Raw genomic sequence first — 25,664 nt, forward strand, 5'->3', positions numbered from 1 at the left:
TGGGGTGGGAGGGTGAAGCTGGGGCAAAGTGAGAGTAGCATCAACATATATACATTACTGAATGTAAAATAGTTGGCTGGCGGGAAGCAGCAGCATAGGACAGGGAGATTGGCTTGGTGCTTTGCGATGACCTAGAGGGGTGGGATAGGGAGGGTGGGAGGGAGGCTCAAGAGGGAGGGGATATGGGGACATGTGTATGCAAATGGCTGATTCGCTTTGTTGTGCAACAGAAATTAACACTGTATTGTGAAGCAATTATACTCCAATAAAGATCTATTAAAAAAACCCAAAAAACAAAATTAAATACTTACATATAAATTTAACAAAATATGTACAAGATCTATATGAGGAAAACTACAAACCTCTAATAAATGAAATCAGAGAAGGACTAAATAAATGGAGAGATAGCCCATGTTCACCGATAGAAAGACTCAATATTGTCACCATGTCAGTCTTCCCAGCTTGATCTATAGATTCAATGGCATCGCAACCAACATCCTAGCAAGTTATTTTGTCGATATGGACAAACTGATTTTTAAGTTTATGAGGAGAGGGAAAAGGCCTAGAAGAGTCAACACAATACTGAAGAAGAACAAAGTTGGAGGACTGATGCTACCTCACTACCAGACTTACCATAAATTTACAGTAATCAAGACACTGTGGTATTGGTGAAATAATAGACAAATAGATCAATGGAAAAGAATAGACAGCCCAGAAATAGACCCTCATGGGTATAGATCAACTGATCTTTGACAAAGGAACAAAGACAATACAATGGAGCAAAGATAATCCCTTCAACAGAGGGTGCTCAAATAACTGGACATCCACATACAAAAAAGAATCTCGATACAGAACTTACACGCTTCACAAAAATTAACTCAACATAGATCACAGGCCTAAACGTAAAATGCCAAACTATAAAACTTCTAGGAGATAACATAGCAGAAAACTCAGCTGACCTTGGGTATGGAAATGACTCTTTAGATATAACACCAGAGGCACCGTCCTTGAGAGACATCAAAGATAAAGTGGATTCCATTAAAATGAAAAACTTGTGCTCTGGGAAAGACAGTGGCAGGAGAATAAGAAGACAAGCCACAGACTGGGAGAAAATATTTGCAAAAGGTGTGTCTCATAAAGGACTGTTAGCCAAGATGTACAAAGGACTCTTCAAAACAGAACAATAAGAAAACACACAACCTATCTGACACATTGTAAATCAACTATATTTAAAAAAAAAAAGGGGGGGGGACTTCCCTTGTGGTCCATTGGTTAAGAATCCACCTTCCAATGCAAGGGACACAGGTTCAATCCCTGGTCTGAGAAGAGCCCACATGCCACAGAGCAACTAAGCCCATGTGTCACAACTACTGAGCCTGCACTCTAGAGCCTGCGAGCCACAACTACTGAAGCCTGCACACCTAGAGCCTGTGCTCCACAACAAGAGACGCCACCACAAGGAGAAGCCCGCGCACCACAACGAAGAGTAGCCCCCACGTGTAGCAACAAAGACCCAATGCAGCCAAAAATAAAATAAAATTATAAAATATAATAGTAATAATAAATAAATAAATAAATAAAGGGACTTCCCTGGTGGTCCAGTGGTTAAGAATCTGCCTTCCAATGCAGGGGACCCAGGTTCAAGCCCTGGTCAAGGAACTAAGATCCCACATGCTGCAGGGAAACTAAGCCTGAGCACCACAACTACTGAGCCTGTGAGCCACAACTAAAGAGAAGTCCATGCGCCACAAGGAAGAGCCCACGTGCTGCAACTAAGACCCGACGCAACCAAAAATAAATAAATAAAGTATTTTTTTAAAAGAGAAAGAAAACACACAACCTGATTTAAAAAATGGGCCAAAGACCTTAACAGACACCTCATCAAAGAAGATATTCAGATGGCAAATAAGCATATGAGAAGATGCTCCACATTATATGTCATTATGGGAATGCAAATAAAAATAGCAATACGATACCACCCCTACTAGAATGGCCAAAATCTGGAACACTGACAACACCAAATGCTGGAGGGTGTGGAACAGCAGGAACTCTCACTCACTGCTGGTTGGAACGCACAATGGTGCAGCCACTTTTTTTTTTTAAATAAATTTATTTATTTACTTATTTTTGGCTGTGTTGGGTCTTTGTTGCTGCGCGCGGGCTTTCCATAGTTCCGGCGAGCGGGGGCTACTCTTCATTGTGGTGCACGGGCTTCTCACTGTGGTGTCTTCTCCTGTTGTGGAGCACGGGCTCTAAGCATGTGGGCTCCAGTAGTTGTGGTGCGCGGGCTTCAGCAGTTGTGGCGCACGGGCTTAGTTGCTCCGCAGCATGTGGGATCTTCCCGGACCAGGGCTCGAACCTGTGTCCCCTGCATTGGCAGGAGGATTCTCAACCACTGCGCCACCAGGGAAGCCCCAGTGCAGCCACTTTGGAAGACAGTTCGGCAGTTTCTAAAAAACTAAACTTACTCTTACCATATGATCCAGTAACCATGCTCCTTGGTAATGACCCAAATGAGCTGAAAACTTACGTCCATGCAAAAACCTGCACACAGATGTTTATAGCAGCTTCCTTCATAATTGCCAAACTTGAAACAACTAACATGTCCTTCAGTAGGTGAGTGGATGAATAAACTGTGGTGCATCCAGACAGTGTAATATTAGTGTGAAAAACGAGCTATGATGTCATGAAAAGGCATGGAGGAAACTTAAATGTAAGTTATGAAGAGAAAGCACCCAATCTGAGAAGGCTTCATGCAATATGATTCCACCATTATGACATTCTGAAAAAGGCAAGGCTACGGAGACAACAAAACGAAAAGATCAGTGGTTGCCAGGGGTTGTGTGGGGAGAGGGATGAATAACCAGAGCACAGAAGACTTTTAGGGCAGTGAAAATACTCTGTGTGATACTATAATTATACATGTTTATAAACCCATAGAACGTACAACTCCAAGAATGAACCCTACAGTAAACTATGGGTTTAGGGTGATTATGACGTGTCAATGTAGGTTCATCAACCGTAACAAATGTATCCCTACAGTGGGAAATGTTGGTATCCGTGGATGATACACGTGGCGGGGGCGGGTCTATGGGAACTCTCTGTGCCTTCCTCTTAATTTTGCTGTAAACCTAAAGCTGCCATGGAAAAATAAAGGCCTAAAAAAAAAAGAAAGTTTCTCAACCTAATAAAGGGTTTATTATTCAGAGTTTGATGCAGACAACAGGTGCCCTTCAGGTATTCTAATCAGGAGAGGATTGTTACCTACGTGTATTTGTCTCCCCACACCCATTCTCCACTTTCTTCCATCTTGCCCTCTGATCTGCGAAGGTGCACGTGCATGGACCACACCACACAGGCTCCTGTGCCTTCTGACCTCCAGTTGAGTCTGGAAGGAAACTGGAGGGAAGAATAATGTTGCTAGATAAGATATGGATGTCCAGTTAAACTTGGATTTCAGATAAGCAATGAAAAATTTTTTAGTGTAAGTATGCACCAGGCAAGGTTTGGAACACATTTATGCTAAAATATCATTCGTTGTTTAACTGAAACTCAAAATGAGCTAGGTGTCTTTTTTTCTGTTTGCTAAACTTGACAACACTAGGGAGGAAGGAAAGTGAAGTGGAAACATCCCCGTGGGGTCACTGTGGTTCAGCTGAGTCCCTTGACCAAAGGCCACAGTTCCACCTCGAAGCCTCTCGTTCAGCTTTCTCCCTCCGGGTCGGGTACCACCCCGCTGGCGTCCTCAGGGCACACTCAGTCCCTGGCTCTACATGACATTCTCCTCTGTGGTTTCCCTCCACCTTGTAGTTTCCCTTCATCCTTTAAAATAGTACTTTTATTAAAACGTCATCCAGTTACTGAATGTCTTATGAGGACGCTCACTGATACAGGATTCAGTACTAGGAACTAGGTGCTTTTAACATCACGGAAGGGTTGGAGGAGTGGAAACTAGGCTGTGATGGCTAATTTAACATACCAGCTTCTCTGGATTATGGGGTGCCCAGATATTTGGTTACACATTATTCTGAGTGTGTCTTGAAGGGTGTTTCTCGACAAGGTTGGTATTGGAACCGGCAGTCTGAGTACAGCAGATATAGCCCCCGTCACCAGTGAAGGTGCCCTGCCCCCAGTGAAGCGGGGTCTCAGTCAAGGCACTGAAGGCCCGGCGAAAATACAGAGGCCGAGCGAGGGAGTGTTCCATCTCTGCCTGACTGTCTTCAGCCTGGGATGCTGGTCCTCACCTGTCTTGGGACCAGGACTCAGAATGCAACTTACACCATCTCTCTGTTCCCAGGCCACAGGATTTGGACTAGATTTAGAGCATGACCTCCCCTCTTCTCAAGCCTTGGGACACAGCTGCAGCTGTCCTGTCGGCTGTCTCTGGCTGCCAGCTTGCTGAGTGCAGACAGTCACGGAGCCAATTCCTTAAGGTCTCTCGGTCTCTGTTTCTCTCCACCTACCCTATTGGTTCTGTTTCTCTGGAGAACCCTGACTAATAGATTTTGGTGCCAAGAGTGGCTCTAGAGGAGCAGAGTATTAAAGATGAGTTTTCTGAATTGGTCTGCAGTTTCTAGAATTGGCCCCTAATCTAATTATATAAAGACGCTAATGACTCTAGTTCCAGTAGTAAACAGTTTACCAATGGTCCATGGTGTGACCTGGCGATCGAGACGCACAAAATATATCCATTGGATACTCCTAACAGATCGCCTGTGAGAAGCAAGGAGGCAGATGACTGTGTATATGATATTTGTGAGCATTCTCTTCCTCTGCAATCTCTTTTATTTTGTATTAATTGATATTGAGTAAAGTTGCTCTACAATGTTGTGCTACTTTCTGCTGTGCAGCAAAGTGAATCAGTTATAGGTACACATATATCCACTCTAGTTTGGATGTCCTTCCCTTCTAGGTCACCACAGAGCACTGAGTAGAGTCCCCTACGCTATGCAGTAGGTTCTCATTACTTATCTATTTTACACATAGCAGTGTGTACATGTCAATCCCAATCTCCCAGTTCATCCCACCTCCCTTCCCTCCTTGGTAACTGTAAGTTTGTTTCCGACATCTGTGACTCTGTTTCTGCTTTGCAAGTAAGTTCATTCGTATCATTTTCCTAGATTCCACAAATAAGCAATGTTATATGATATTCGTTTTTCTCTGTCTGACTTACTTCACTCTGTATGACAATCTCTAGGTCCATCCATGCTGCTGCAAATGGCATAGTTTCGTTCTTTTTCATGGCTGAGTAATATTCCACTGTATAGATGTGCCACATCTTCTTTACCCATCCCTCTGTTGATGGACATTTAGGTTGCTTCCATGTCCTGGCTACTGTAAATATTTGCAAGCATTGTGGAAAAACTAATGAACATAATGAGATCGACTAGTTGCTGGACAAAGTAGTGGAAGAAAAGGGTGAGCTCAGGTACTCAGACTCCCAGCTCAAGTGTTGTATAATGAGCCGAAGGTGGCTGTGTCTTCCCTGGAGGAGACCCTTATCTCTTGTAGCGCCAGGGCTGAAGTGGCTGAAAACAAAAAAGCACAGTCTCCTCCTGTGACTTACAGTGAAGCACAAGGCAAGCTGAACTGCCAGTCGCACAGTGTTTGCTGTGGAGGTGAGGGTGCTGCTTTGCGAGCATGGGATTCTGCGAGGTGGAACGGGGGGGTGGGAAGACCCTGGGGAAGGTGGAGACACTGAGCCCCGAGTTCTGATGAGTCTTTTTGACAGGTGGAGAGCCCCACACCCCGTGGAAGTAGCCCCCCGGCCCCCATCCCCTTCCCTGGTGGAGTCGGGCTCTTTGCCCCTGCCTGGCCTGAGGCAGTTCACAGGGGGTTCTCCTCAGGAGCCATCGCCTCGCCACCTTAGCCCCGTGACTCGCTAGTCATGTACCAACGGGTAGCTAAAGGGGGGGTACGAAGTGTGGCCCCTGAGGAGGTGCACTGCACTCCAAAGAACTCCTTGAGTCTCTAATTTTACAGCCAGGAGTCTGGGGGAAGGGTGGGGACGGATACTGAGAGGCTGGGAGAACGGTGGAGGGAATGTGAGTCCAGATCAGGCTAATTTATTGATTCGAGTGCACGAAGCAGAGAATCTACACTGAACGTTGCCGCCTCGGAGTTGGAAAACGCTATCTGGTTGGTTGGCTGAAACGTGGACCAAAAGTTGCCCGAATCGTGAGCTGGAAATAGCAGAACTGCCTTGGTTTAATGAAGAGGCAGGGAGACAAAGGCTTAGGGAGATTCAAATGTTAAGAGTGGATTTGTCTTTTAAGACGTACTCACCAGCACTGGGAAGGTCCAGAACACCTACCTTTCACTAATACTGGAAGAAATACATTTGTGAGGGGAGAGCTGTCACCCTTGAAGAGCTCCGTGGTCACTCTTCTCTGTCGGCCGGACCTTCCAGTGGGAACTGCAGTCATGCTTTGGGAAACCGAAATGCCAGGGAATAACTGGATCCCAGGTGGGAGGGGCCCACTGCCAAAGGCTAGTTGATGGTGTTCCTACAAATAAGATAGATAGGAAGACTATTGCGTCCTTACTTTATGTGTAGAATCAGAAAATTTCTAGGTCAGTTGAATAGAAGTCTCACCTGAATCAGAAAATCAGGGCGTCATGGCCCGTCAATCAGTTCCCACACTTGAGCTAGTTTACAGGCTCAGGGCCCTTGAATGAACAAGAGAACAGGTCCTCAGAGCAAGGTTCCCAGGTCACTGCCTGAAATTCATGCTGTTAATCTTCCTCCCAGCCTTCACCAAAGGCACCGATGGCCTTTTACCAGGTTCACTGTGCTTTAGGGAAAAGGAAATGATCAGACTTTTCAGGGACTACTGGACACTGGCTCTGAATGGACACTGATTTCAGGAGAACCCATGTCCCTGTGGCCCCCCAGTCAGAGTAGGGGCTTGTGGAGGTCAGGTGATCAATGGAGGTTTAGCTCACGTCTTTCACACAGTGAGCCCCGTGGGTGAGCCCCATGGGTCCCCAAACACATCTTGTGTTTTTCTCCCAGTTCCACAATGCATAATTGGAATAGACAGCAGCTGGCTGTACCCCTTTACTGGTTCCCGGACTTGTGGAGTGAGAGCTTAGGGGTGAGAAAGAACACGTCCCTGTCCATAAGGCCCACCAGGAGCAGTTTGCTCTCAGCTGGCAAAGCTGGCAATTAGACCTTCACTGTCCTACCTCGGAGGATATCAACTCTCCAGCCCTATGTCAGAGTTTAGTTCACAGGGGTCTTGATCACATTTGTAAGTGTACAATACATTATTGTGAAGGAGCTCTTTATATATTCTGGCTATGAATCCCTTAACAGATACATGGTTTATAAATATTTTCTCCCATTCCATAGGTTGACTTTTCACTCTGTTGATTGTTTCTTTTTCCCTTTTTTTTTTGTTGCTTGTTTCCTTTGCTGTTTTTAATTTTGATATAGTCCTATTGTCTATTTTTGTTTCTGTTACCTGTGTTTTTGGTGCCATATCCAAGAAATAATTGCCAAATCCAATGTCATGAAGCTATCCCCCTATGTTTTATTCTAAGTGTTTTATAGTTTTAGCACTTCATCAGAGGTCTTTGATCCATTTCAAGTTAATTTTTATATACGGTGTAAAGTAAGAATCCAACTTCAAAAGAAAAAGAAGTGGAGGTATCATATGTCCTGATTTCAAAACATGCCACAAAGCTACAGTCATCAAAACAGTGTGGTCCTGACATAAACACAGACTTGTAGACCAATGGAATGAATAGAGAACCCAGAAAAGAACCCTCAAGTACATGGTCAAATGGTCTTTGATAACAGTGCAAGGGTCCAAAATGTAGTTGCTTATGCTAAGCCCATGTCACAAAACTGACACTTAATTATAGTTTTAGTTGTCTTACTTAGATTATTACTAGTTAAGTAATCTGCCTTATGGACCCCTTCCATCCCCTAAAGGAAAGTAACTTTGTAATAACCAACATGATTTTTGCAGTTTTGCCTCATATAATTTCCCTGTTCCTGCTCCCTTCTGCCTATAAAAGCCTTTCATTTTTTTTTTTAACATCTTTATTGGGGTATAGTTGCTTTACAATGGTGTGTTAGTTTCTGCTTTATAACAAAGTGAATCAGTTATACAAAAGCCTTTCATTTTGTGCAGCTTTTTTTTTTTTTTTTGCCGCAATTTGTGGCTTGTGGGATTTTAGTTCCCTGACCAGGGATTAAACCTGGGCCCTTGGCAGTGGGAGTGTGGAGTCCTAACCGCTTAACCACCAGAGATTTAAAAAATATATTTATTTATTTATTTGGCTGTGCTGCGTCCTAGTTGCGGCAGGTGGGATCTTTAGTTGTGGATGCAGACTCTTAGTTGCGGCATCCAGGATCTAGTTCCCTGACCAGGGATTGAACCCGGGCCCCCTGCACTGGGAGCACAGAGTCTTAATCACTGGATCACCTGGGAAGTCCCCTTCTGTACAGCTTCTTGAAACTCCTTTCTATCTGCCAGATTGGATGCTGCCAAATTTGAATCGATTTTTGGTCAAATAAACTCTTTAAAAATTTTAATATGCCTCAGTTTATCTTTTAACAGTCTCTTCAACAAATGGTATTGGAAAAACTGGATATCAACATGTGAAAGAAAGAAGCTGGACCCTTACCTTACCCCATATACAAAAATTAATTCAAAATGGATTAAAGACCTAAATGTAAGACCTCAAACATATAAAACTCCTAGAAGAAAACAGGGGAAAACTTCATGGTATTTGATTTGGCAATGATTTCTTGGACATGACACCAAAAGCACAGGCAACAGAAGCAAAAATAGAAAAATGAGACCACTTCAAACTTAAAAACTTCTGCATAGCAGAGGAAACAATCAACAGAGTGAAAGGCAATTTACATAACGGGAGAAAATATTTGCAAACCATATATCTGATAAGGAATATATAGAACTTCACAATAATATAGTGTAACTTTAAAATTTAAGAGAGTAGATCTCGTGTTAAGTGCTCTTAATATAACAAATAAATAAATAAATTTGGAACTCTCATGCAATATTTTTGGGAATGTAAAACAGTGCAGCCACTATGGAAAACAGTATGGAGGATCCTCAAAAAATTAAAAATTTACGGGCTTCCCTCGTGGCGCAGTGGTTGAGAGTCCGCCTGCCGATGCAGGGGACACGGGTTCGTGCCCCGGTCCGGGAGGATCCCACGTGCCGCGGAGCAGCTGGGCCCGTGGGCCATGGCCGCTGAGCCTGCGCGTCCGGAGCCTGTGCTCCGCAACGGGAGAGGCCACAACAGTGACAGGCCCGCGTACCGCAAAAAAAAAAAAAAAAAAAAAAAAAAAAAAAATTAAAAATTTAATTAGTGTGTGATCCAGCAATCCCACTTCAGGGTATAAATCCAAAACAATTGAAAACATAGCAGCATTGGGACTTCCCTGGTGGCATAGTGGTTGAGAGTCTGCCTGCCAGTGCAGGGGACACAGGTTCAATCCCTGGTCCGGGAAGATCCCACATGCCATGGAGCAACTAAACCTGTGCACCACAACTACTGAGTCTGCGTTCTAGAGCCCGAGAGCCACAACTACTGAGCCTGTGAGCCACAACTACTGAGCCCATGAGCCACAACTACTGAGCCCACATGCCACAACTACTGAAGCCCACGTGCCTAGAGCCCGTGCTCTGCAACAAGAGAAGCCACAGCAATGAGAAGCCCACACACTGCAATGAAGAGTAGTCCCCGCTCACCACAACTAGAGAAAGCCCGTGTGCAGCAACGAAGACCCAACACAGCCAAAAAAAAAGAAAACATAGCAGCATTATTCACAATAGCCAAGAGATGGAGGCAACACAAAGGTCCACCAGTGGATGACTGGATAAACAAAATGTTGTACTGTGTATACATACAATGAAATATCATTCAGCCTTAAAAAAAGGAAATCTTGTCACATGTTACAATATGGATGACTTGAGGACATTATGCTCAGTGAAATAAGCAAGTCACAAAAGACAAATACTATATGATTCCACTTATATGAGGTACCTAGAATAGTCACAATGTTAGGAACAGAAAGTAGAATCATGGTTGTCAGTGAGTTTGAAGAGAGGGAAAAAGAAAATTGTTCAATACATACAGTTTCAGTTTTGCAAGATGAAAAAGTTCTAGAGATCTGCTGCAGAAAATGTGCATATAGTTAACACTATTGTAGCATATATTTTTTAAATGGTTATGATGGTTTTTTTTTTTTTTTTTTTCTGTACATGGGCCTCTCACTGTTGTGGCCTCTCCCGTTGCGGAGCACAGGCTCCGGACACACAGGCTCAGCGGCCATGGCTCATGGGCCTAGCCACTCTGCGGCATGTGGGATCTTCCCAGACCGGGGCACGAACCCATGTCCCCTGCATCGGCAGGTGGACTCCCAACCACTGCGCCACCAGGGAAGCCCAATGATGGTGTTTTTTAACCACATAAAATAAAAAATAATAATAAAAGAAAAAAGAATCCAACTTCATTCTTTTTCATGTTGACATCCAGTTTTGACATCATCATTTATTGAAAAGGCAGTCCTTTTCCCATTGAATAGGGAATGGCGCCCTTCCTGAAAGTCATTCGAAACTGAATCCAGCAGTATATTAAAAGGATTATAGGGAATTCCCTGGCAGCCCAGTGGTTAGGACTCTGCACTTTCACTGCTGAGGGTATGAGTTCAGGGAACAAAGATCCCATATGTTACACTGCGTGGCCAAAAAAAACAAAAAAAAAACAACAAAAAAAACAGGATCATACACGATGAGCAAGTGGGATTTATTCCTGGAATGCAAGGAAGTTCCAATATACAAAAATTGATCAATGTAATATACTCTATTAACAGAATGAAGGGAAAAAAGAAAAAAAACACATGATAATCTCAAATGATGCCAAAAAAGCATCTGGCAAAATTAGCAGCTTTTCATGATAAAAACACAATATATACTAAGAACAGAAGGAAACTATCTTAAAATAATAAAGCCCATATATGAAAAATCAACAACTCAATGGTGAAAAATTTAAAGCTTTTTCCCTAAGAACAAAAATAAGATGAGGATTCCATTTCCCCCACTTTTATTCAGCATAGTATTGGAGGCAAGAAAAAGAAAAAAAAGGCATCCAGACTGCAAAAGAAGAAGTAAAACAATCTTTGTTCATAGATAACAAAATTTTATAAGAAATAAGCCCTAAAGATTCCATGGGGGGAAAAAACAACTGTTAAGGCTAATTCAGTAAAATTTCAAGATACAAAATCAACACACAAAAATCAATTGCATTTCTAAACATTAAAACTGAGCAGGGAATTCCCCGGCAGTCCAGTGGCTAGGACTCCATGCTTCCATTGCAACCAGTTTGATCCCTGGTTGGGGAACTAAGATCCTCACACCAGCATGGCCAAAAAAAAAATAAATAAATAAAAGAACAATCTGAAAAAGAAATTAAGAAATCAGTTCATTTACAAGATCATAAAAAATAATAAAATACTTAGGAATAAATTTGACCAAGGAGGTAAAAGACATTTACACTGAAAACTACACAACATTGCTGAAAAAATTTAAAAAGACACAAACAAATGGAAAGAAGTTTTCATCTTCCAGTCTTCAACAAACGGTGGTGGCAAAACCAGATAGTCACATGCAAAAGAATGAAGTTGGATCCTTACCTAATACCATATACGAAGTTTGACTCAAAGAGGATCAAAGACTTAAATGTAAGAGACAAAATTATAAATCTGTTAGAAAAAAAACATAGGGCTAAATATTTATGACCTTGAATTTGGCAGTGATTTCTTGTACATGACACCAAAGGCACAGGCAACAAAAGAAAACATAGACAAATCAAACTTCATAAAAATGTAAGCTTTTGCACATCAAAGGACTCTATCAACAGAGTAAAAAGGCAACCCACAGAGTGAGAGAAAATATTTGCAAATCACATATCTGATAAGGGATTATAATCTGCAATATATAGAGAACTCCTAAAATTCAACAAGGAAACAATCGAATTAAAAAATGGGCAAAGGACTTGAATAGACATTTCTACAAAGAAGATGTACAAACGCCAACAAGCACATGAAAGACACTCAACATCACTAACTATTAGGGAAATGCACATGAAAACCACATGAGATACCACCTTTCACATCTATCAAGAAAACTAGAGGAAATTCCCTGGTGGTCCAGTAGTTAGGACTCTGCACTTCCACTGAAGGGGGCAGGGGTTCAATCCCTGGGGGGGTGGGGCGGTGGGAAATAAGATCCCACAAGCCACGCGGTGCAGCAAAAGAGAAAAAGAAAAAATATTACAAATATGTGGAAATTAAACACCACACTCTTGGGACTTCCTTGGTGGTGCAGTGGTTGAGAGTCCGCCTGCCAACACAGGGGACACGCGTTTGAGCCCTGGTCCGGGAAGATCCCACATGCAGTGGAACAACTAAGCCTGTGTGCCACAACTACTGAGCCTGCGCTCTAGAGCCCGCGAGCCACAACTACTGAAGCCCACGTGCCACAACTACTAAAGCCCGCGTGCCTAGAGCCTGTGCTCTGCAACAAGAGAAGTCACCGCAATGAGAAGCCCATGCACCGCAACAAAGAGTAGCCCCCATTCACCGCAACTAGAGAAAGCCCGCGTGCAGCAACGAAGACCCAACGCAGCCAAAAATAAATAAATAAATTTATAAAAAACAAACAAGAAACACCACACTCTTAAAGGGTCAAAGGGTCAAAGAAGGACTCACAAGGGAAATTAGAATATACATTGAGACAAATAAAAATAAAGACACAACACACCAAACCTTATAGAATACAGCAAAGGCAGTGCTAAGAGGAAATCTTATAGCCCTAAATGACTAATAGTAAAAACGAACAGAGGTCTGAAATCACTAAGCTAATTATATGCCATAAGTAACTAGAAAAGGAAGACCAAACGAACCCCAAACTTAGCAGAAGGAAGGACATAGCAAAGATTAGAGAAGAGATCAATGAAATAGAGAATAGAAAAACAACAGGGAAATCAAAAAACCCAAAAGTTGGTTCTTTGAAAAGATCAACAAACTTGACAAATGGTTAGATAATTTACTAATCAAAAAATAGAGAAGACATGGGACTTCCCTGGTGATCTAGTGGTTAAGACACCATACTTCCAATGCAGGGCATGTGGTGGGTTTGATCCCTGGTCGGGGAACTAAGTTTGGGGAACTAAGATCCCACGTGCCTCGAGGTGCAGCCAAATAAATAAATAAACAAATAAATCTCATTCAATAAGATTTTTTTTTAAAAATGGAGAAGGCAAACTACTAAAATCAGAGATGGAAATGGGGACGTTACTATTGATTTTAAGAAATTAAAAAGAATTATAAGAGTATCGTACAAACAATTGTACACCAACAAGGTGGATAACCTAGATGAAATGAATAAATTCCTAGAAATACACAATCTATGACAACTGAATCATGAAGAAATAGAAAATCTGATTAGATCTCCTAACAGAGTGATTGACTCAGTAATCAAAAACCGTGCAATAAAAAAAGCCCAGGACCAGATGTCTTTACTGGTGATTTCCGTCAAACATTTTTTTAAAAAATAGATTTATTTTATTTATTTGTTTGCTTGTTTATTTATTTTTTGGCTGTGTTGGGTCTTTGTTGCTGTGCGTGGGTTTTCTCTAGTTGCGGCGAGCGGGGGCTACTCTTTGTTGAGGTGCGCAGGCTTCTCCTTGCGGTGGCTTCTCTTGTTGTGGAGCACAGGCTCTAGGCACGTGGGCTTCAGTAGTTGTGTCACATGGGCTTCAGTAGTTGTGGCTCGCGGGCTCTAGAGCACAGGCTCAGTAGTTGTGGTACACAGGCTTAGTTGCTCCACTGCATGTGGGATCTTCCCGGACCAGGGCTCGCACCCATGTCCCCTGCGCTAGCAGGCAGATTCTTAACCACTGCGCCACCAGGGAAGCCCGTCCACCAAACATTTAAAGAAGAAATAACATCGATCCTTATCAAATCCTTCCAAAAAATTGAAGAGAAGGAAACACTTCTTAATTCATTCTATGAGGCTACCGTAATCTGCTATCAAAGCCAGACAAGGACACTACAAGAAAAGAAAACTAAAGCTCCATATCATTTACGAACATTGATGCAAAAATACTCAATAGTAGCAAACTGAATTCGGATTCAAAGTTTTTAAAACCTTAAAATCAAAAGAATGAAGAGAAAAAAGCACTCCATCATCTCAACTGATATAGAAAAAGCACTTGACAAAATTCAACATCTCTTTATGATAAAAATAGTTGACAAGATAACTTCCCTGTTGGTCCAGTGGTTAAGACTCTGTGCTCCCAATGCAGGGGGCCCGGGTTTGATCCCTGGTCAGGGAACTAGATCCTGCATGCCACAACTAAAAGAGGCCACATTCCGCAACAAAGATCGCACATGCAGCAACTAAGACCTGGTGCAGCCAAAAAAGAAAAAAAGTTGATAAACTAGGAGTAGAAGGAAACTACCTCAACATAATAAAAGTCATTCATGAAAACCCCACAGCTAAATGGGGTTTTAACCCATCATACTTAAAACTTTTCCTCTCAAATCAGGAACAAGGCTTACAAACTGATTCAGGAAAGTAGTAGGACACAAAATCACACAAAAAAATCAGTACTTTTCTATACACTAATAATAAGCAACCAAAAAAGGAAATTAAGAAACATAATTCCATTCACAAGAGCATCAAAGACGAATACAATGCTAAGGAATTAGGATTAACTTAACCAAGGAGATGAAAGACATACAATGAAAACTACATAATATTGCTGTGAGAAAATAAAGCAGACCCAAATAAATGGAAACATGTCCTGTGTTCACTGGAAGACTTAATATTGTTAATGACAATATCACCCAAAGTGGTCTACAGGCTCGATGCAATCTCCAACAAAATCCCAACAATGATTTTGCAGAAATAGAAAATCCATCCTGGGACCTCCCTGGCAGTCCAGTGGTTAAGATGCTACACTTCCATTGCAGCGGGTACAGGTTCGACCCCCGGTGGGGGAACTAAGATCCTGCATGCCACGCGGCCAAAAAAAAGAAAAAAAGAAAGAAAGAAAGGAAAAGAAAAAGAAAATCCATCCTGAAATTCATATGGACTCTCCAGGGACCCCAAAGCCAAAGTCATCTTGAAAAAGAAGAAAGCTGGAGGACTCACAGCTCCTAATTTCAAAACTTGCTCTAAACTATAGTAATTAAAGCTGTGGTGGTACTGGCTTAAAGACAGACCTATAAACTGTGGAATACATAGCCCAGAAATAAGCCCTCCCCAGTGCTGTCAAGTGACTTACAGGGGTGCCAAGACCACCCCAGTAATATTTTAACAAAATTTTTATGACAAAATTCTTCCAAAATTGATTTTAGTGGTGAGGGAAGCCAGCATCCTGTGCTAGTTCCCCATCTTAACAGAAACGCAGGTATGATTTATTGTCTTTTTCTAGCTCCTTTGCATCAAGAAAGCAGCAAGTTCAACTGCAGTCAATTTCTGATCACCCAAATGCTGATCTCTGCAACGAAAAATATTTTTGTCCATTTTGAGACACTCCTGGTTAACAAGATGCTAGCTTACTTCATTTCCTCAGGGGTTGTAGTATCTCCCCACAGTAGTTAGAGAGCATCTCAGAGGAGGGAATGACACCTCAGCTGTCAAGTGAAATCCCTTCTACATCAAGTTTCTTACCCCTGGGACCAAAGTCACGCTGCTTCCAGCCCAGCCATAAATAATGGCTGCTAGAGTGAGGTTTTCCTCATCAATTCTCTGGGCCAGAGTCGCTGCTCAGTAAACTGCTGCAATTTTCCTAATGTAGGATACAGAGGAACGACCTAGGAAGGGTTATCAAATAGTATACAAGTCTAGACGGTTTGTTCTAGAGTTCCTTTTCATTGAAATAAAAAATGACTATTAGCAAACACCAATTAGCTATGTGAACGGCAAGGGTTTTAACCTCTCTGTAACCCTTTTCAGCTTCTATGTCACTAATCAAAAAACATTATGAGGAGGGCTTCAAGAGAGTCTTTAAAATTCTAAGGAAATTCTAAGGAAATCTAACAAGCACAAATCATCTAAGGATGATTTGTACTTATTGGATGGAATGAGGGCTTCTCTAGCCAGCAACAATAAAGTTTTTGAAAATCTGTGTCTCTTCTACGCCTTTTAATTAATTCTCAAAGTCCAACGTGTAAAGGATATAACATAGAAGAACTTCTCTGTAATGCTATTTTCTAAAGAGTAAACTTTATCATGAAGATGGTGTGTTTCAGACTTTTCCAGAATTAACAGATTGTATCATATGTAATTTTTCCCATAAAATAACCTCATCACACGGATCTTAGGACATTTAGTGGTTTTGGTAGATATAATATTTTATTCTTGTCTGCTCATTTAATCATGGATTGTACTAGTTAGAGGCTAATTTTTGCAGATAAGCGATTTTCTAAGTGAAGAAAAGGCATTCAATTTTTTCAAAAGATGAGAAAGAACTTAAAAAGCATTGATGAGTAGTCAGTCAAGTAAGAGGTTTACAGTTTCTTTCCTAGAATCTACTAATTGCTATAATTTCTCAGATGTACTAGAAAAGGTTTTTTTTTTTTTTTTGTCTGAGCAGCATATAGGATCTTAGTTCCCCAGCCAGTGATCAAACCCTCGCCCCCAGCAGTAGAAGCCCGGAGTCCTAACCACTGGCCCACCAGGGAAGTCTGGAAACCATTCTTTTAATGGTTTTAATTCTTTTAAGTCTCTGAAACCATTGTTTTAATTAATAAATTAATTTATTTATTTTGGCCGCACCGGGTCTTGGTTGCAGCATGCGTACTCTTAGTTGTGGCGTGCGAGATCTAGTTCCCCAACCAGGGATGCAACCTGGCTCCTTGCATTGGCAGCTCGGGGTCTTACCCACCGGATCACCAGGGAAGTCGTCCCTGAAACCATTCTTTTGACATGCATCTTAACTATCCAGGGCCAGTATCCTGTTTTCTCCCTCCTGAATCCCCTCAGGGCACACCTTGGGATGGGAGTTGGGATGCCATCCCTGAGGGCTTTATGACCACAACGTCTTTTGTTTACTGATAGGACATTTTTTTGTCCACATGACCCAAGTTAATATTCCGCTTTGACAAAAGAAAAAATGCATTTGGATTAGCTTTAAAAAGTTTTCTCATAAATATTTGATTTAGTACATAAAATCTAATACCTATCTGAATTTTTGAAAATTAGTCTATATCTGTTTCTGTAGATTAGAGTCCTAAAGTTAGAATGAGAGATCATTGCTCATTTCAGCAGCACATGTACTAAAATTGGAACGGTACAGAGACGATTAGCATGGCTCCTGTGCAAGGATGACATGCAAATTTGTGAAGCGTTCCATATTTTTTTTAATTTTCAAAAAAAATTTTTAAAAAGTATGAGATCATAGTATATGCAAATTTTACCTCTAACAGATATTTGTATTCATCTACCAGTTTGTATTCCAACTATTAGTACTTGAGATTAACTCTTTTTCTCATACTTCATCAGCATTGGTTTTTAACAGTTTTTATTGTTATTTAAGAAGCAGAAAATTGTAAGAAGTTAAAAATTGTAAGATTTTTGTTTCAGGATGCCTACTGCAGCGAAATTTGTGATTGTAAAAAAATTGAAAATACCCTAAGCAGTAATTAATATATAAATAATTACAAATTAGGGAATATACTTATTGCAGAATATCTACTATTAGCCATGAAGAAGGAGGTGGAACTACAGGGTATTTCTCCCAAACTTAGGCAGTTCATATCCCGTGTGCCTCTCCTAAGTTCTTCACGTATATCAAAGCTTCCAACTCTCATTACAACCCCATGTGGACAGTACTATCATCACACCTAACTTGTGTTTAAAACAAAATTCACCTAAGTTTGGAGAGCTAATTGGCTTTATTCAAAGATTCACGAAGCAGGCAGCATCCCTTCTAGCAGATGGAAGGGCCCTCCGCAGAGCTGTACAGAATGGAAGGTTTTTATAAGCTGGAGGGTGGGGCAAGTAAGTCATTAGCAAAAGAAAAGAAAGGGTTATTTGGGGCCAGGATATCACTTTTTGGGATAAAGGACTGGGCAAGGGTTTTGTCATGCAGACTGCCTCTCCTTCCTCTTGGTTGGGGGCGGGGGGAGGGGCGGGGGTGAGGATGGTATTATTTCATTGGTGCCAACCAGAAAATTCCAAACTGGTTGGTTAAGATTACATTTCTGGGGAAGGTTGAAACTGTAATTAGATTAGGTGTTAAATCTTGGCTTTAGCACAAGTGATGCCATTTTGGGCCTATGGTTTTTTCCTTTAACAATTATAAATAAGGGAACCAAGGCAGTACCACATAGCAATACTGTAGACTACTAAGCAGCAATTAAAAAGGATTAGGGGGGGCTTCCCTGGTGGCGCAGTGTTTAAGAACTTGCCTGCCAGTGCAGGGGACACGGGTTCAAGCCCTGGTCCAGGAGGATCCCACATGCCGCGGAGCAACAAAGCCCGTGAGCCACAACTACTGAGGCTGTGCGCCTAGAGCCCGTGCTCTGCAACAAGAGAAGCCACCACAATGAGAAGCCCGAGCACTGCAACGAAAAGTAGCCCCTGCTGCAACTAGAGAGAAAAGCACGTACAAAGATCCAATGTAGCCAAAAATAAATAGATAAATAAATAAATTTATATATATAAAAAAAGGATTAGGTGAACCTATTTGTACTGATCTGGAACATGTCTGTACCATATCATTAACTAAAAAAGCCAATGTGAGAGTGATAAATGATACGATTCCACTTTATATTTTAAGAGTATAAATGTTTACGTAAACATACCTGTGTAAGCATAGAATCAAATACAGAATATTATTCTATTAATAATTTGGACTTGAAAGATTTGTGAAGAGGGTTCCGACTGATGTCTTAATGTCTAATTTACCTAATTTTAAAGGAAAGAAAGAAAAAAGAGGAGGAAGGAAAAGAAAGAAGTAAAAGAAAGAAGTGAAATAGGGTTCATCCTTGGGACCTCCCTGGCGGTCGAGTGGTTAAGACTCCACACTTCCAATGCAGGGGACGCGGGTTCGATTCCTGGTGGATCCCACATGCTTCGTGCTCAAAAAAAAAAAAAGTGTTCATCCTTATGGTAAGCCAAAATCGGGTGCCACCATGGTTAAGCAGCTTTTTTCTTCCACGTAGTGATGGAGAGAAGAAAATTATTAACCTACTCAGAATTTGGAAGCGATTCAAAGCAAACGTGTCCCCTTAGTTTATTTAAACAAAGTCATTAAGTTTTCTCCAACCGTCTGATTATTACACGATCTGATATTTACTACATTACACACTGGTCACTACCACACCAGCTTCCTCCCCATTCCCCACTTGCAATACTAACTGGCCTCCAGATTTTTTTCTGAAAACAACAAAAGATTTTGTTTCTTAAGCCAATTAGTTCCAAATAACTCTTACATCTTCACTTAGCTTTCCCGATGTTTCTGTAAGAGAGGCCCACTGGACTATATTGCAAATGGCTTGGGGCCATTTACTTTGTTTCAATTCAGTTTCTCTAGGTAGAACCAGACATTTTGTCAGTGCATTTGGGAATTACAATGCATATTTCCCCAGAGACACGCTATAACCTATTCCCACTTTAAACTCTAGGACACGCCCTATATTAGGAAAATTTTTATGAACTATATAATAGAAATAAATTAGTAAGTATATGTTCTGCATCTATAGTTACAACGCGCATGGGAATACAAAGATAAATAACCTATCATTCCTGCCCCCCAAGAGAACAGGGAGAAGACCTGTAGACAACAAATATTTCCACCTACGTTACAGTATTTTCTTCGCTGTAGCAAAGTTCTGCGGAAGAGGAGGGGAAAAGGGTAAGGGAAATTCGACAGAGGAAGTAATGTTTCAGCTGGACCTTCAAACAACAGTCTTTAAACTTTTGCTCACATACTTTCTAGAAAGATTTTGATGAACTATAAAACCTTTTACACATATAACGTGACATCTAACATAATTTCTGTGTAGTGCAAATATGTCCATTAAAAATACAAATCTTAAATCACTTTTATTAATGTGTTCAATGGCATCTAAATACTGTATTGTCAGGCTTCCCTGGTGGTGCAGTGGTTAAGAATCCACCTGCCAATGCAGGGGACGCGGGTTCGAGCCCTGGTCCAGGAAGATCCCACATGCCGTGGAGCTGCTAAGCCCGTGAGCTACAACTACTGAAGCCCGTGCTCCCTAGAGTCCGTGAGCCACAACTACTGAGTGTGCATGCCACAACTACTGAGGCTTGCGTGTTCTAGAGCCCATGCTCCGCAACAAGAGAAGCCACCGCAATGAGAAGCCCACGCACCACAATGAAGAGTAGCCCCTGCTCGCCGCGACTAGAGCAAGCCCGCGCACAGCAATGGAGACCCAACGCAACCAAAATAAATAAATAAATAAAAATTTAAAAAGTACATGAACAAGAAATTCTTCAGTAGTAGGAAATTTTACATGATTCGTTCTTCTCGCTTGAACTTCATTTCCTTTCTACTTCCCCCACAGAATTTTATCCTAGTGTAATATATATTTGTTCTTAAAAGTCTGCTGGCAATCATCCTATGATATTGCTCTGCAACAAAAATATGTAAATAAGTTTTCATTGAAAAATTTCTAGGCCCATAAAGCTAAGTGTTAGACATTTTTTAATCAATGAAATATGAATTACATTGCTAACTTTGATTAAACTGACACAAGGTACTATGCACTTCAATTAATGTATAAAAAGTAGAATTTTATAGAAATTCTTACTTAAGGTATTTTTTAATTCTCTTTTTGATTTCCTCGTTGATCCACTGGGTTTTTTTAGTCGCATGTTGTTTAGTCTCCATGTAATGATTTTTTCCCCATTTCTTTTTCTGTGGTTGACTTCCAGCTTCATGTTGTTGTGGTCAGAGAAGATGCTTGGCCACAGGGAAGATGGCGCCAAGGACCACGCAGCGTACGACCCAGTGGCCAGGGGATGGGGCCCGCGGCTCTGTAGGTGCCTCGAGCTCTCACAGATGGGGTGCTGTTCAGGCCACTAAGACCAGGACGATGCAGAACAAGAAAGCTGACCCCAGGAGGCTGCTTCTTTCCCTCACGTCCTCTGCTTCCCCGGCCAGCATTAAACTCACAGCATCCAGGGCAGAGGGGATCCACCGTGGCCACCAAGCAGGGAAGAAGGGACAGGTGTCAGCACGGGACAAAGGGTCCTGTGGTCCACCATGGGTGGCGTGGGAGGCCTGCGAGACACCCAGGAGGAGGATCATTCCTCCCGGTGATCCCTGTGAAAAGGGGCGGCGAGACGTATCACTCGGGCCTGCAGGCTGATCCTGAACGAAGTCTTTCGGTATGAGACGAAGTTTCTAGCGCTTCGTTACGTCCCTGGGCTGAACAGCAGAACTCTGCCCACACCTCCGCCCCGGCTCCAGAGGACGGCCAACCCCCGGACCGCCTGGACGGATCCTGGAGCCGCGGAAAGGCCTTCTACTCTCTACCCTCCTGCGGGAAGGCGGACCCAAAAGACCGTCCTGACGGCGCTCCCAGCGCAGCAGGCCCGGGGGCCGCAGCTCCGGGGGCAGGACTGGGTGGGCAATGACCTAGCGCCGGGCAGGGGACGTGAGGGAGAGGATCGAGGGCTCAACAAGCAGGCCGAGGTCGGGGGATGGTACCGTCCATCGCCCTCACCTGATATCCAGCCGCTCACCGCGGGTCGGCCCCCGGCCCGGGCACCAGGAGGCTCTGCAGCCACCGCCCACCGGCCGGCCCCCCACCGGCCCCCGCGGAGCGCGTTCCCCCCAACCCCGCCCCCGGCCGGCCCCCGCCTCCCTCCCCGGCCGCGGCCCGGACCCCGGGCCTCCCCAGAGGGGCTCCCGCCCCGCGGCGCGCGCCAGCCGAGGGTCTCTAGAGCCGGAGGCCCCTCTCCCGAGCCCGGCCTCCCGCCCTCCACCGGCACGTTTCCGAAACGGGCCGAGGCTGCACAGTCACCTCGGGCCCCGCTGCTGCAGCCGGTCCGCGCCCGGGAAGCAGGCTGCGGGACGCGAGCTCCCCGGGGCCGGCCTCGTCCGCGGCTTCGCGCCCCCGCACCTGCACGGCGGCCGCCGCTCTGCCCTCGGGCTGCGCAGCCTGCCTCGCGCTTCCCACATCGCGTCTGCTGGCTGCCCCTCGGCCCCCTCCTCAGCCGGCGGGGGGACGTCCGGCGGGGCCTGCGGCGGGGGCTGCGCCTTGCAGGCGGGGGCCCGTGTGTCCTAGGGTGGGACTGGGAGCCCTGCCCCACTGGCCACCCAAAGACCTGCCGCACGCCCGTCAGGTCCCGCTGGCCCAGGTCTTTTTCCGGGACACCTGGGCAGCTGGGCGACGATAGATAGACAGATACATAGATAGTTAGATAGATACCTGGGCAGCTGAGTGATCCTGTATATACACCTGGGCAGTGGGCGACGATAGAAAGATAGATAGATAGATAGATAGATAGATAGTTAGATAGATACCTGGGCAGCTGGGCGACTCCAGGGCAGCTCGGTTAACTGAAAAACACATAAAACAAGAACAAAATGAAAGAAAAAACGCTTCAAGATTACTTCTAATATTATAAAGAACTATTATGGTATTATATGAAAATAATTAAATTGGAAAAACAGAACTTGGACAGCTTTGAAATTAGTTACAAATAACAGTCATTTATTTGTATTCAGAAGCATTAATGTATTCCTAACAGCTGTTTTTCCAAGTTTGTGGAAAAAGAAAGTAAAAAGCACTCATAAGTAGATCGCTCAATAACGTTTTACTTACAAAAGTTTGGACTATATTTCTTTCCAAAATCCAGTCAATTCAAATTAGGATTACTTTCTTGTTCTCCTATCAGCTGCTCTTCTTGATAGATAGATTTTTGTGTGTGTGAATCTTCTCATCTTTTCTTGAACAAAATTTTTTTTTTTTTTTTGTGGTACGCGGGCCTCTCACTGTTGTGGCCTCTCCCATCGCGGAGCACAGGCTCCGGACGCGCAGGCTCAGCGGCCATGGCTCACGGGCCCAGCCGCTCCGCGGCATGTGGGATCTTCCTGGACCGGGGCACGAACCCGTCTCCCCTGCATCGGCAGGCGGACTCTCAACCACTGCGCCACCAGGGAAGCCCTCTTGAACAAAATTGATCAGATTTGCTAACACTTTAATATCAGAAAGTCTTTGCGTCTAAACTTTAAACTAGCTTCTAAGTTTGTTTGTTTTTTTTTTTTTAAATTTTGTTGGCCACACAGCGCGGCTTGTAGGATCAACAGTGGCAGCCTGGAGTCCTAACCACTGGACCGCCAGGGAAGTCCCTCCTAAGTCTCAGAAGTGACTTTCAGTGTGCATTTGTACCCCGCACCCTTCTGTCTCAGTGCAACCTACTGACTGCTCTACCTCCCTGCTGAGGCCAGCAGCATCAATTCTTGCCCAGACCACAAATCAGCTTCCCAAATTCTGCTCTTGCTGCCCTCGAGCCATCCTCCACAAAGTGGCCAGGGTTATCTGCTTAACATTCACATCATACTGTATCACTTTTTCACTTAAAAATCCTCTTTATGGCTTCTCCAGGCACGAAAAGAAAATTCAGACTCCTCAGCACGGCCTACAAAACCCTCCTTGAACTGCTCTTACTGGGCACTGCCTGCTCAGGAGGTGTCACTGCTTCCCTTGGTCCGCTACACTCCACCCTGTTCATCTCCACTTCTTAGGATGGGTTTAATTCTTGCTTTGCCGGCAGTCTAGAACAATATTCCCCTTGTTATTCTAATGGCTGCTCCTAGGGCAGATCTCAATTTAAATGTTACTTGCTCAGAAAGGTCTCCCACGATCAGTAGCACAGGTCTCCACTGATATTCCCTATTAAGAAGCTCTGTTTAATTCCTTCCTAGCACTCAACTGTAATTATTTTATTCATATTCATTTTCATTCATTTTAGTGTTTGTCAGATCTTTCTAATCGAGTGTAGACTATACTCTCTATGAGGCTAGGGATTATATCTGTCTTATTCACTGTTCTATCCCTTGAACTCTTATCATAGTATCTGGCATAACTCAGTTAACATTTGTGGAATGAATGAACATCAAAGATCTGAGGGACTTCCCTCGTGGCTCAGTGGATAAGAAGAGTCCACACTCCCAATGCAGGGGGACCAGATTCAATCCCTGGTCAGGGAACTAGATCCCACACACATGTTGCAACTGAGAGTTCTCATGCCACAACTAAGGAGCCCGCGTGCGGCAACTAAGACACGGTGCAACCAAATAATAAATAAATTAATTAATTTTTAAAAATCTTAAAAGTTCCACACAATGCTAATAACATGACTGATTTTTGTTACTACTAAGCGTTACTACTACTAAGCGTTAGGGTTTTTTTTTTTTCATTTTATTGAAGTATAGTTGATTTACAATGTTGTGTTAATTTCTGCTGTACAGCAAAGTGACTCAGTTACACATATATATTTTCTTTTTCATATTCTTTTCCATTATGGTTTATCACAAGATATTGAATATAGTTCCTGTGCTATACAGTACCACTAAGCATTAGCTGATAAAACTTTTCTGTCTTATCATGCTTGATGACTCTAACCCTGATTACAATTCTTATTTATTACATTTGAAAAATGACAACTGAATTCAAAATTAGTTTCTTATCGACATAGATATGGTGTCTCAAAAGTATTTCCCACAAACCGTTTTATATCACATCACACATAAAAAATAAGCATGTCTTCTTCTTTTTTAAAAAATTTCGCTACCTGTCATGAGTATGCAGTCATTCTGGGTCCCACTTTTCCATGGATAGATCCTTGGACATGATTTCTGTTTTAGGGGTAGAGGGAAGCCAAAGCGCAAGTCTTCTGTAGCTACATATTAGTCTCCACCGTATGCATCTCATCTTAAAATCTTTTTACTAATCTGACAACAACAAAACAGAGATGACGATTCTATTCTCAATGGCCATTTTTTTTAAACAGGTTTTTTTTCTTCATTTATTTTTATTTTTGGCTGCCTTAGGTCTTCATTGCTGCTTGCGGGCTTTCTGTAGTTGTGGTGCAGGGGCTTCTCATTGCGGTGGCTTCTCTTGTTGCAGAGCATGGGCTCTAGGCATGTAGGCTTCAGTAGTTGTGGCACGTGGGTTCAGTAGTTGTGGCTCATGGGCTCTAGAGAGCAGGCTCAATAGTTGTGGTGCGCCGGCTTAGTAGTTGTGGCTCACGGGCTCTAGGGCACAGGCTAGTTAGTAGTTGTGGAGCACGGGCTTAGTTGCTCCGCAGCATGTGGGATCTTCCCGGACCAGGGCTCGAACCTGTGTCGCCTGCATTGGCAGGCGGATTCTTAACCACTGCGCTACTAGGGAAGTCCTCAATGATGATTTTATTCTTCTAGATATCACCAGTTTTTTACTGGATCTCTTCTTCACTTTTTTTTTTTTTTTTTTTGCGGTACGCGGGCCTGTCACTGTTGTGGCCTCTCCCGTTGCGGAGCACAGGCTCCGGACGCGCAGGCTCAGCGGCCATGGCTCACGGGCCCATCCACTCCGCGGCATGTGGGATCTTCCCGGACCGGGGCACGAACCCGCGTCCCCTGCATTGGCA

General features: G+C 43.2%; 1 protein-coding gene and 1 non-coding gene across 3 annotated transcripts in view; one reads left to right on the forward strand and one right to left on the reverse strand.

The window, feature by feature from the left end:
- The window catches only part of ZMYM5 (zinc finger MYM-type containing 5), a 91,242-nt gene that overhangs the window by 58,069 nt on the left and 7,509 nt on the right, over nt 1-25,664 (reverse strand). The window contains exons 2-9 of one of the 2 annotated variants that reach the window (XM_060129532.1): nt 24,828-24,891; nt 22,555-22,590; nt 22,052-22,413; nt 20,834-21,348; nt 6,596-6,669; nt 6,314-6,506; nt 5,174-5,334; nt 3,269-3,399 (exon numbers count right to left, since the gene is read on the reverse strand). In XM_060129532.1, coding sequence (XP_059985515.1) covers nt 3,269-3,292 — 24 coding nt within the window. In that variant the 5' untranslated portion in view covers nt 3,293-3,399; nt 5,174-5,334; nt 6,314-6,506; ... (3 more) ...; nt 22,555-22,590; nt 24,828-24,891. Of the gene's footprint in view, nt 1-3,268; nt 3,400-5,173; nt 5,335-6,313; nt 6,507-6,595; nt 6,670-20,833; nt 21,349-22,051; nt 22,414-22,554; nt 22,591-24,827; nt 24,892-25,664 lie in introns of those variants that run through there. The other variant, XM_060129533.1, reaches the window with a different exon arrangement.
- On the forward strand, nt 17,306-17,412 carry LOC132509056 (U6 spliceosomal RNA). Its single transcript, XR_009536876.1, has one exon. It is a non-coding gene; the product is annotated as a U6 spliceosomal RNA (small nuclear RNA).

The sequence above is a fragment of the Lagenorhynchus albirostris genome, chromosome 18 (genome assembly GCF_949774975.1).
Source record: "Lagenorhynchus albirostris chromosome 18, mLagAlb1.1, whole genome shotgun sequence".
NCBI classification, from domain to species: Eukaryota; Metazoa; Chordata; class Mammalia; order Artiodactyla; family Delphinidae; genus Lagenorhynchus; species Lagenorhynchus albirostris.